We start from the raw sequence: 12,664 nt of genomic DNA on the forward strand, positions 1-12,664 counted from the left end.
GAGTGCATTTTGCTGTTTAATTTATATTCCACAAACGCAAAATCAATCAGATTGCCGTGTTTCAACTAGTGGGAACATATTCTTGACAAAAATGTGTTTGTGTTGACTTCCGCTTTAAGTCTCTCCGCTCGTTTTAGATATCCCTCCATTTTTTTTTACATGTCAGACTGTTGGGGTGCATAAATATGTCGACGCACAAATACATGTGAAATGGCGTGCTAGCCAATGATACTGGCGGATGGGTACAAAAAGTGCAGTAACTTTGTGTTCTATTTCCATGACAGAATTTAAAGGGAAAGACAGCCTGCTTTTTTTCTTTACAATAAAGTATTGACTTCCATTTTAATGTCCTTCTTTATATGCACAGGGACATGGAAGCCAGATTCACTTTGGGCCAGCATCTTTTCATTTAAGATCCACGGAGACTAAATATACACACCGAGGCCACTTAAGGGTTTAAGGGCCTCCTATAGGAGTCCTTAGAGTCCATTATAACAGGTGTTTGTGGAATATGAGTTAAGCAGTAAAATCCATCCATTTAAGCTATCTCAGGGGGCGGCCATTTTTGTCACTTCTGCCGACTGAAAATGACATCACAACTGCTCAGGTAACGACCAATCACCGCTCACCTGTTTGCTGAATCCGAGCGGCGGTTGGTTGTTACTTGGGCCCTGAGCAACTGTGATGTCATTTTCAGTCGACAGCAAGTGGCAAAATGGCCGCCCTCTGAAATGGGCAAAAACAAGTGGATTTTATTGCTTAATTCATATTCCACAAACGCAATATTAATCAGAATACCATGTTTCAACTCGTGGGCCTGCATAGAACATAATATTGTAAGCAAAATGTGTGTTTTTGTTGTTTTTTAAAGTTTCATTCAACCCAAAGGTTGTCATTGGAGTGGTGTGCATGGCTATAACGACCTTAACTTTTGTTTGTTAGTTTTTTTTTAATGCTTCATTTTAGTTTGGTTTTATTAGTTTTAGTATTAGTTTTAGTTGTTTTCTTTTTTTAATATATGTAGTGTTTTTCAAGTGCAAGATAGATGTATATTTTTTTAGGTAAAAATGTTGTGTTGGAAAGTAAACTACGATTCTCAAATCACAATCTGACCTGATTGCCTCTGTATGGACGTACAGCAGTACTGAAATAAATGCCTTGAAAATGATCCTCCATTTCTGGAATGACCCGATTGAAACAATCAACTCTCTTTAAACACTCTCAACTTTAATGACAAATTAAGGATCCATGATAAAACGTCGCTTTGCAGAAGCACATCACTCATGTTATACTTTTAACAGACTGTCACATATGTGTAAGAGGAAGCTAAATACAAACCTGCCTTTGAGAACAAGTTGGACTGTACTGCCGGTCTCACAATAAAACTGAAACAATAATAAAACAAAGATGGGCATTTGCCCTGATTCGGCCACCGCTTCTTCAGACGCTGCTCATTCAGCTCACTCATCACTGTCTACCAACAAGTGATTCCTGCTTCACCCTTGCATCATGTCCAGCTGGCACGGCACTGAAAATTGGAAGACCGCACACTCCAATGAATTCACACTGCGAATCGGAATCTTACTACGAATAGTTTCTCTTTTTCACTTCTCACATTCGTCTTCTTTGAACATGAACATCCCTGGTCCAAGTGTGGCAAAAAAAAAAAAAAAAGCCATGAAAGAAGCAACACATGTAAAGGTAATTCTTTGATGTTTTGAACAGAGCTCAAGTGAGGTGAAGTAAGCAGATGTCTAACATGATATCATACATGGCAGCAGTTGGAACAGAAGTTTTGGAGCAACTTTTGATGAACTGTGTGGTTTCTCCAGAATGTGGGTAACTTTTTAACTTTGACAACAGGTGGAGAAAAAAATGAATCGTTTCAGTGTCCACTCAAGGGTACAAAAGCATTTCATTTAAGAGGTACCCAATTTAACCTTTGAGTACATATTAGATGGCCATGTATCCATAATCTTAATATCAATGTATGTGTTTGTAGCATCGGCCCTATCCGGGTTTAAAAGCTTCTAAGGACAAAGACTCACTTACTCCTAAAGCTTTTCTTTATCAGACTCCTGCCTCACCTTACTAATTCAATCTACACAATACACATTATCACTCACAACATGCAAACAGCTCCGCGTTAAAAGATTACAGAGATTACGCGGGAATTACACAACTGAAGCTCTTGAACCTGCTCAGGGCTTGCGTGTGTAAAATTGCAGCGTGTTGTGTTTTGTCTTTGGCTCGGATAGCGCAGCAGGTTGATCGCCCCCCACCCCCACCCCCCTCCCACCTACAGGCTGCGATGCCAAAGTGGCGCACTCTGCTGGTTGGGACATGAACACCAGAAAGAAGAGAAAGACTTCCCACGCCGTTGGTAATTCAAAATTCAAATAAAAAAAAACATACGTGATCAATTTAAGGCTAATCGTGCACAAAGGTGGGGTGATAGCGCGTAAATGTGTTTTTCAAGTTGAGAGAACTATAAAGCAGGAATCAAGTAATCGAGGGCCATTCTAAAACTGAAGACAACACATTTTTATTTTGAAGTATTTGCTAAGGGTATGCATTATGCCTGCATCTCATCCTCACATAGCTGCAATGTATTCATTTAAAATAAATAAATTACATTCGATGAGGAAAAGCGAATGAAAAGCTTTCCTCGTTCTTGTTCATTTCAAAATAAAAGTGAGTGAGGAAATATTGGAGAGACTTTTGGCTTCCGTGTGATCTTGGGCAGCACTTGAGAGAACTCTGGCAAAGATAAGTTAATGAGCATCGATCCACGCACAAACACGCACAGACGCACGCGCACCAGGACCACTTAGCCAACAGCTGCTGAAGTTAAGTTTGAAGATCAATTTTATAGCATCGGTTGATGCTTGGTGGCTGTGGATTTGTATATAAAAAAAATATATATTGTTCATCAGTGACCGTGTGGAAGAGCGTTGATTGATTGCTTCTGAATGAAAATCTGAATGAGGGACTTTTTTAGGGAGGGGGGCTTATTATTATTATTATTATTATTATTATTATTATTATTATTATTACCATTATTATCAAGACGAAGGATTATGCATGGCCAATATGGTTGGTGAGTGGTTGTCCGTTGGTGGCAGATTGGCCTTTGCCGCACTATTTTTCAGCAGCAGCTGACACGTGTCTGCCCTCAATGAACCTCTCAATTGACTTCAGCACTAATTACGCACACAAAGAACAATAATTAAATGCACTAATTGGCAACACAAACCAACAATGATACCCCACCACCCATCTTGTTGATTTAAAAAAAAAAAAAATCAGTAGCCATTTAGATATTACCGGTAATTAATATCAGTTTGACTCGCCAGTGTGGTCTGTATTTTTTTATTTTATCTAAATACAAACGAATAAGTAACTGAGGAGAAAAATGAACTAAAAAAAAAGAGTCAATAAAGATGTTTTTGTCTCTCTATTGGTCAATCTGTTTCTCCCTGACTGTCCATTTGTTAGCGACCACCTGTTTCCTGCCTCCTCACCTCACGCACTCCATGCATGCATGGACAGAAATTAATTTGCTGCAAAACAAGGCGTTGGCGCCCCCCCCCCTCCCAACCCCCACCCCCCTTACCCTCTGCAAACTGACAAGTAAATCCCGACAATTAGCAGATCCATATTAGCATATTAACCTGTGCTTTCCGTCCGTGGCGCATCCCTTATCTAGGTCAGACACCATTTTTCCTAATTACTTTTTTTTTTTTTTCTTTTTTTGGGAGGGGTGGGGGGGGGGGGGGACAAACATTTTCTGGGCCGTTTGTTTATGCTACACGCCATGATTACACCAGTCGTTATTTGGCTGCAAAAGGTTGGAGTCCGCATGCAGACAACTCTTACAGGACCGACATAACGGACGCCCAGAGCCATATGAGCTGATGAGTGATTAAAATGAAAAGACTCCAAAACAAGACCGGCGCATGCGCACAGAGGCAATCGACGCAACGCAACGCCTCTAACTTACTCTTATTTATTTTTGCAGCGTTAATGAATTAACACAACACATTTTATTCGTCAACGGCCACTTCATTAGGGACATTTGATCAGATGAGATCACGAGTTGTGTCCATACCTGCACTGCATCACACTAAGCGCAGTGTCTAACATTTATAAGCCCTCACTGGTGCCAAGTAAGGTCACCATGCAGGAACACCCCTCAATACATTGTCAAAAAACTGTTATTAAATCTATAGTACATCTAAAATTGAGCATGCAGTTCTTTTGTTGGATCAAATTGAATTGTACAATAAAACTCAAAGTGTGTCCCATACAGACGCATCAGAGAAAGGTTTATTGCTGGAGAGTTACACTCTATCATTAATAAGTCATAAATCATTATATGAAAGGAAAATATCAAAGGAATTGCAATTTCCACTTGCTAACATAAATAAAATGTTTTTTTTATCTTCAGTCAACGTGCTTCCTGATGGTGGTTGGTTTGTCATATCAGTACCCATATAGGCTTTTACTCGTGTCACATTAAGTGTGTGGCTGCATAAACTGTAATCCTCCACTTGTATTGTTTTCTGACACTTGCTCTAAAAATATATCAACAAACCCCGCGGCTCCCTGCAGAAAAGAAATGGGCTGATCAAAATTCTCGCCTGTGGGCTTTAGTGCGTTTTGGGCCTTTCCCTGCCTCGTCAGGCGGCAGATGGACTGGCTCCTGTCCGGAGATCAGTGCGCATCTGCTGCATTCGTCGCTTCCAGCCCCCGGTATATACAGCAGGGCCACTATAGGCACCATTAAGCCCACTTAGGACCCGGATATGATAGTCGACCGTGCAACTGTTGCACTTGGTATACTGTATGTCCTAAAACATAGCCTTTAATGGGAAAGAAAGACACCTAAACATTTTTTTTATTCGGGTGTCACTTTCTATTAGATTGATCATTTCACGTTTCATTTTTGCAGGGCGAGTTATTATCGTTTCCAAGAAAATGACAAGAAAGCTCAGTAAAATATCCTACGTAATTACATCAGACTGAATGTTAAGAGCATCACCTTGCTACCTCTCGCTCTTTTTGCCTGCTGGAGGCCCCCCTCCCCAGCTCGCTCTCATTCATTCATCCCTTTCATCCTTTCATGCACCTGCACCCTCCAGCTCCATCCCGTTAGGTTTTGCATACCTGGCTGGGATGCGACAACCGGCCTTCGTGGAGCTGAGGTTTGACGCTGAGCCTGCAGGGCACAAAAAAAAAAAAAAAAAAACAACCTCGAATGGTTCATTAAAACATTTAAGGCCTTGAGAACTTTTTTTTTTAAAGCAGGTGATTGGAGGCGTGTTATGTGAAAGTGTTGCTGATTCAGGAGAAGAGCTTCCCAAAAAAAAAAGAAGAAAGAATAGGGGTCCGCTTTAGTGACGTAACAGGAAATATTACGTTCTGAAAAATGAGATCAAATCCATCTTTTTTTTTTATTGTTGACGTTAAATCATTAATATTCAATTATTATTGTTGTTGTTATTAAGACAACGACGAGGACAGTGTGAGAGGCGTGCATGCAGGAACAGATGGGAGGGTTAAATAGTTGCTTAATTAAAGTGCAGAGTCAATGGTGGCGTCTGGGCGTCAGCAGTCTGCACTTTTAATAATATCACATGAAGAGTGGCTTTGGTTACAGCTGACTAGCAAATATAAACAAAACAAGGCTGATTGGGGCTTATCTCCACTACGCTCTCTGTCCATTCGCTGTGAATGGGAAAGAATGTGACAGTTAGTCAGACGTTGCCTGTTCCTCCCCTCCCATCTCCTCCACAGTTGCTTTTGCTCCTCTCCAGGCTGTGGCCGTGAGCTTTACCTTCTCCCGTTCACGTTTTGTATTGCTGTTTCTTCCTAGGCTGCCCAAGGGCAACGACTATAGCTATAGGTGGTGTTCCTACTCCTTAAACAGGCTGCAGATATATCACACGGTGCGCCTCTATCTCATATCAGCCTCTTTATTCGAGTAGGCCTACAAGTGTTCAGCCGATTTTTAACATCGTAATTTACAAGGTAAAAGTCGATGAAACGTATGCAAAGAGAAGAAAAAAAAGACCCTCGTCTAGTCTGTGCTTTTATATTAACATATCCTTGCGAGAGCAGCACGACCACCCCGAGGGCGCGTGCACAGGTGAGTAAAATCACGAGGATAGACACTGAGAAATGTCACTGGATTTATCGAGAGAGAAAAAAAAAAGCCATAAAAATAATTTAATGATAGGCTAATAAAAAACATAAAACTATTATTCTTTTTAATTGAAATTCGGGGACACATTTGCATCCGTTTTGGTTTCCACAATGACAAAAGCTCAATAGATATTCCATCTCCAACAATAATAGATGTAAAACAATTGAGGGGAATAATCATCGAATCCAAAAGCACGGGCAGTAAAAATGTCATGTTTGAAATATCAATGAAAAAACTCAACAGTCGAAACAATGTTGGAAAAGAAAACAATCGATCGTAGCAAAAAGAAAAGAAAGAAAAAATATCGAAAGTGCATTTTCAATCATTTGTGTTGTCATATAATCAACGAAAGTGCGTAAGCATAAAAAGCAGTCATTTTGTTTGAAAAGAAAACACTGAAAATATATGGCTAAACATGCAAAACAAATACATATCCCCATATCAAATGTTCCATCCAAGATCTCCACGCAGACTACAAATTGTTCTTTTCAATTAAAATTCGGTTTTATTACCTGCACCAATACGGAAATATTCGACATAATGCTCGAAAGTAAACTTACATTTTTGGTCGAAAATCCGCACGCATTTGTAAAGATAAAAAAAATATCAATGAAAGAAGGATTAGTTGATATGATTTAAAAAAAAGAAGAAGAAGAAGCAACAACACGGCGAAAGCGAGCAGAGGACCATGCATGCACAAACAGGTCAAAAAGGGAAATGTCCGCCAAAAACGGAGGAAAATGTTGAAAGCAGCACATGCTTCCTTATCAAGGCGAAGATACAATATTTATTCCTGGTCTCCTGGGATGCTCCGCTACGTCTATTGTCCTCCCATTCCTCAGTGCTGATGCTTAATTTTCCAAACTTCTATATTACCAAGGGACCTACGACATCAGCCGAGAAATACCCTGCAAGTACAAAATCCGTGAGCCAGCCCCGTCCGTGCAGAGGGGAGACGCTCGCCTTGCACCAGCTTTTCCTGCCCTTATTACCCACACACGGCGCGCGAGGGGAGACTTTTCCATTTATCGCACATTTGGGGGATTTTAACGCATTTTTACCATCGTCGGAGAGGAGAGGGGAGGAAAGCAACGGGTTACTTTGGAGAAAAACACAATGTCAGCGACCTTCCCGGGACTTGTCCACGACGCAGAGGTAAACGCTTCTTTATGTACTTTGAAATGTCTCAAAGCAGAGGATTTTTTTTTTTGTTAGATGGTATTTCGATTTTACATTTTTTGCATTGTAAGATTTAACAAAGCAATATCGTTGATTTAAAAAGAGGGCAAAATGTAGGAGTTGCGCAAGAAAATATTTTTTATTCGTATGCGGAGGACGGTGTGATTAGTACATATAGAACAGCATGAAATAATGATATATAACAATATAAAAGCGTGAGTTTTGACGTGGCGACAAACATGGGAAAAAGGAAAGAAAGAAAAAAGCAAATGATGGCTCCTGTTGCGGAAAAGCTGACATCTACTTCAGGTGGTTAAAAGCGAGGGGGGGAACGCGCTTTGAGAGTGTGAGTTGTGTTTTTTCGGGATGTTTTTTTTTTTTTTTTTTTTTTTTTGCAAGCAAGCGTGAAGAGACAGCGGCTGATGCTAAACGACACGGTTCCCACAGCCTGCTTGTCTTTCTTATCCCGCAGATACGTCACGACGGATCAAACAGCTACCGGCTCATGCAGCTCGGTTGCCTGGAGTCCGTGGCCAACTCCTCGGTCGCCTACTCCTCCTCCTCCCCGCTCACCTACCCGGCGCCGGCGGGCACGGAGTTCGCCTCTCCTTATTTCTCGGCCAACCACCAGTACACTCCCCTGCACCACCAGTCCTTCCACTATGAGTTCCAGCATTCGCACCCGGCCGTGGCCCCGGAGGCCTACGGGCTCAACTCGCTCCACTCGGGTCAGTACTACCAGCAGATCCACCACGGAGAGCCCGCAGACTTCATCAACCTGCACAACGCGCGCTCGGCGCTCAAGTCGTCGTGTCTCGACGAGCAGCAACGGCGAGAACTGGGCTGCCTCGACGCTTACCGGCGACACGACCTGTCGCTCATGACGTCACACGGCTCCCAGGCCTACGGCGTCGGGATGCACCATCCGGACCAGAGACTGCTGCCTGCTGCCGGCCTGGGCCTCCCCGCGGCCGCAGACGACCTGCAGGTACACGCGGCCTCAATCTTTGTCCTCCCTCCCAACAAAAATCACATTTACTCCAAACCACTACGACATGCAATGGTAAAGTGGTTCCCAAAAGTTCATTGAGCCATGGAGCATAGAAAAAAAAAATGAAATGGCACATGCACCACCAAACGCAAATGTGACAAAAAGTGGATACAGTACACAGGTTAAATATGTTAATTTGGCCATCTAGTCTAAGTGCATTCAATTGTGATGCCGGTCACTATAGACGATCAAAGGTACGATATTTGCAGTAAACCGTTTTTTTTTTTGTAAAACATTTTGGACCAATTCAGTGAAATTCTGATTATCTCTCATGACACACTGCTGGGAATTACAAGTGAAGTACAGTGCAGTTTAGTAGTATTGTCTAGTGCAGACTACCTATATGGTCAAATGCAGATATATCATTTGCTATCAAACCTTAATTTAAATCTCACAAACTCATTGAATCAATCTTTTTTAATTGTGTCAAAAGGGCATATGGAAACAACAACTGAACATCTAGAATATTATTGTACTGTACCGTTATATATAAAAATCTAATCTCATACTTACCCATACATACCCTTTTCACTGTATAGATTTTTATAGTCACTGAAATGAATAAAAGTTTTCAAAGACTTCTCTGGAACTAGCTCAATGGCCTTTCATAATAAATATTGAACAAACAAATGAATGAATTATAACATGATATTGTTATAAAATCAGTCTAGTCCAATCCAAAACATGCAAGTGTAATCCATTAGTCTAATAAAGCACCTGCAGTACAGTACAGTATTGTCTAGTACAATCTCGTCTAATCTTGTATATAGAGTATAGTCAAATGAGTGTGATCGGGTGTAGTGGAGTCTCATCGGTGTAATTTCGTATAGTAGTCGAGTACAGCATAGCATAACATAGCATAACACGGTACACTTTAGCATAGTCTAGTGCTGTATGACCGTGTGCAGTCTATCTTAGTATATATCCTGATAAACACCTTGGACTAATTTATCTCTGTGCCTATACTAGAGACTAATTTACCTCAAGTATAGGCACAGAGATAAATTAGTCCAATGTAACATAAGCCACAGCAAAATTGAGTCTGGATCAAACAGAGTGTGACCCGTCTGGCAGTGCAATCCATTTAGTCAATAATAACCAAGTCTATAGCCTGGAATAGTCTAGCTGTGTAGACAATGTACAATATAGCATATAGGAAAGTAAAAAGTCAAGCCTGGCATAGTTTCGAGTCTATCAGTAATGAATAATCTACTCAATGAATAGTCTCGATGAGTAGTCAATATATAGTCAACTATCATGCAGCGTGGAATACACCCAAGTCAACCACTGCAGTGTAGACTAGAATAGTCTATATCGTCAATATTTAGCATATATAGTCTAGTATAGGCCAGTCTAGCGTGCATGGTCACCCCCAAGCCCTCGTGCCCCACTGGCCTACTATTGGCACCAGCCCCCACCTCCACTACAAGCATAACTCCCAAATATGAGTGGGAAGGAGGGCGCCAGATGTCTGCCAGTCTGCTGACTGCTTGGGCCCTTCGGTTCTTTGCAAGCCAGTGAGCAGGTCTATGGAGGAAAGGGAATAATGCTGCATATCATCTCGAGATCATTTGCTTGCCAGCAAGTAAGGAGGGGAAGCCGAAACGAACGTGACCGTACAACAAGTAAATGTCAAGTCTGCACGGGGCCGCGCCTCTGAAAGCCAGGCGTCTTTTTTCCAAAGGTTAATTGACTGGCAGTCTATTCAATCCTCGTCAAATCCGCCCTTTATTTTTCCACTCGCACACGTGACCCAGACTTTACATAATTCTTTTGGATGTAAAGAAGTAGTCTTGATGAAAAAATGTGTGTGCACGTGTGTGCGTGTGTGTCCGGCTAGCTGTTGAGGCAGAGAAAAGCGGCTAGTTTCTCTATTCTGCGGTCAAGGGCGGATTAAGGGATCGAGGTTGAGGACACAATACCCTGCTCGAGCACCATAAAGCACCGTAGTTTATCCAATTACGGACTTAACGTCAATCAACTTTGTTACTTATGCAGCGACATCTGAGCTGATTTAAACAAGCTTCTAGTTAAACACGTCGCTAAATCATTTCGGCCGCGTTAAATGTGTTCACCAATTTAGGACCCTATATTAATTTCCCCATAATTCTATTTTATTATCATTATTATTTATTATTATTATTATTATTATGTTTTTGGTTTGTTTTTTTGTTTTTGTTTCCTAAAGATTGAAAAATCATTGAGTCTTACTTAGGTTATTATTTAAATGTGATTTGTCATTAACGTGCATGTCGACTATACTGTTGTTTATGTATTTATTGAATTTATCAATGAATCTGACATTGACTACATATAACCAAAATATTCGTCCATGTATTTGCTGCAGCATTTAAAAATATTTCGGGTTGGTATAACATGTTATTATTATTATTATTATTATTATTATTATTATTATTATTATTATTATTATTATTATTATTATTATTATCATTATTATTTTCTTCGTCTTTCTTTGTTGTAAACCATAAGCTATGCACAGTTTTGCTTCTGAAAAAAAAAAAGAAAGCAAAGGTTCCGTAAACCTGAGCTGGCACAAGGCGTGAACGGAACAGATGCGCCTATGGTTCCGTGGAGCCCACTGTCATCTTTTGAGCGCCTTAAAGAGATTTTCATGCCGAACAAAAGCAGCTGCCACACCTTTCCCCCGTCACTAAGCTAATTCATGCAAGACCTCTGCGTTTTGTATATTGATTTTATAATCACTTTAGCTCCGCAATGGAATAAAAAGAAACAGAGCAGGAGCTGGTTTTATGTATAGCCTACATACCACCCCCCAAAAGACGAGCTACAACAAGCTCGCTTTTCCCCACTTTATTATAATCGGGGGGCTTTCTGTGAGGGCGCGGGCCTTGAGGCTCGCACGGGGGATTAAGAGTTTCTGAATAAAAAGAGCGTGTTCTTCTTTCTTGATGACATTGTTGATAGTGCTGATCTGTCCTAAAATGGCGGCGCTCACACTGTATCCAGTAATACAATACAATACAATACAATTTTATTTATAAGTCTACAACAGGTTGGATAAGCAGATAGTCGGTATATTTTCATTTATAATATCATATCCTTGACCTTTAATATTTAAAAAAAAAACCGTCTCAATGTTTACCGTGCGCTTTGCAAACAAACAAAAAAAAAAGCATACATGCTTTTATTACGATACATTATGGACGATACACATTAAGCTAGCTGTTGCTAATTGCAAAACAATTGAATGCATCATGACACATGGCTAACAGTGAGTTTTGGAGATCTATTTTTCAAAGCATTGTATGCATCTGATGCACGTGTTGTTAAAGTGCACATACACAGTCCACCTGTTGTCCCCTATAAGGCAACAACATGGCGGGCAAGGTGATATCTGGAGCATCCCACTCGTGCTAATGAGCGCGTGTCTCCACAGGGCTCCGTGGAAGCGCAGTGTGGGCTCGTGCTCAACGGCCAAGGGGGCGTCATCCGGAGAGGTAAGACCCACTTCCACTTCTCCTCTGTTCTGTTGTGTTACATTGTTGTATACCCCAGGCCGCGAATACTCGCGTTCTGACACGACAAGACAAGACAAGAGAGCAGCCAGATAAACACGCCGGAACACCCCACTCGTGTGCTGTCAGCATTTTACACACATCACTTGTAACCGCGTGGATACACGCTGCTTCCTATTTCCGGTCTGAAATCACTCAACAGTCACTCAACACCTTCTTGCCCGACGATCCCCTTTTATTTTTTGCTAATTGATTGATTGATATTTATTTATTACGCGGACTTCATTCTCAATGTGGGCACGTGGCTCTTGATTTTATTACTACACACACACACGCGCGCGCGCACGCACACACACGCACGAATGTTAATTGGATTTCAGAAGATGCAATTGTGATGCAATTAAAGACTATTTTGAAATACAATGCATTGTAGGGATTATTACATTCTTATTTTTATGAAAACACACATTACTCGCAATACAAAACCACAGTATTTGATACACCTGCACAATTATTTTTAAGGACAGTAATATTCTTTTTCCTTTGACAAAATTAAATGTGCTGATTTTAAATAGTTGTGTGATTGCATGATTGTAGTTTATATTTTGACCAAATCCTAGAAACAGAATTGGCCAAATTCTAGAAACAGAATATTTAATTTTACCCTTCTGAAAATTATATTTGTAAGGGCAGAATTTGTATACTGATCAAGTATTGGATCAAATTTCC

At 40.8% G+C, this 12,664-nt stretch overlaps 1 protein-coding gene across 4 annotated transcripts in view; it reads left to right on the plus strand.

Moving 5' to 3' along the window:
* The first annotated feature begins 2,314 nt into the window (after positions 1-2,314).
* Positions 2,315-12,664, plus strand: part of tfap2d (transcription factor AP-2 delta (activating enhancer binding protein 2 delta)) — a 30,625-nt gene continuing 20,275 nt past the window's right edge. Inside the window, exons 1-3 of one of the 4 annotated variants that reach the window (XM_086018746.1) lie at positions 2,315-2,383; positions 7,860-8,375; positions 11,857-11,917. In XM_086018746.1, coding sequence (XP_085874872.1) covers positions 7,893-8,375; positions 11,857-11,917 — 544 coding nt within the window. In that variant the 5' untranslated portion in view covers positions 2,315-2,383; positions 7,860-7,892. Of the gene's footprint in view, positions 2,384-5,665; positions 6,152-6,891; positions 7,364-7,431; positions 7,734-7,859; positions 8,376-11,856; positions 11,918-12,664 lie in introns of those variants that run through there. The other 3 variants (XM_086018742.1, XM_086018743.1, XM_086018744.1) reach the window with 3 other exon arrangements.

The sequence above is a fragment of the Filicampus tigris genome, chromosome 20 (genome assembly GCF_054856515.1).
Source record: "Filicampus tigris isolate MCC_2025a chromosome 20, RoL_Ftig_1.0, whole genome shotgun sequence".
Taxonomy (NCBI): Eukaryota; Metazoa; Chordata; class Actinopteri; order Syngnathiformes; family Syngnathidae; genus Filicampus; species Filicampus tigris.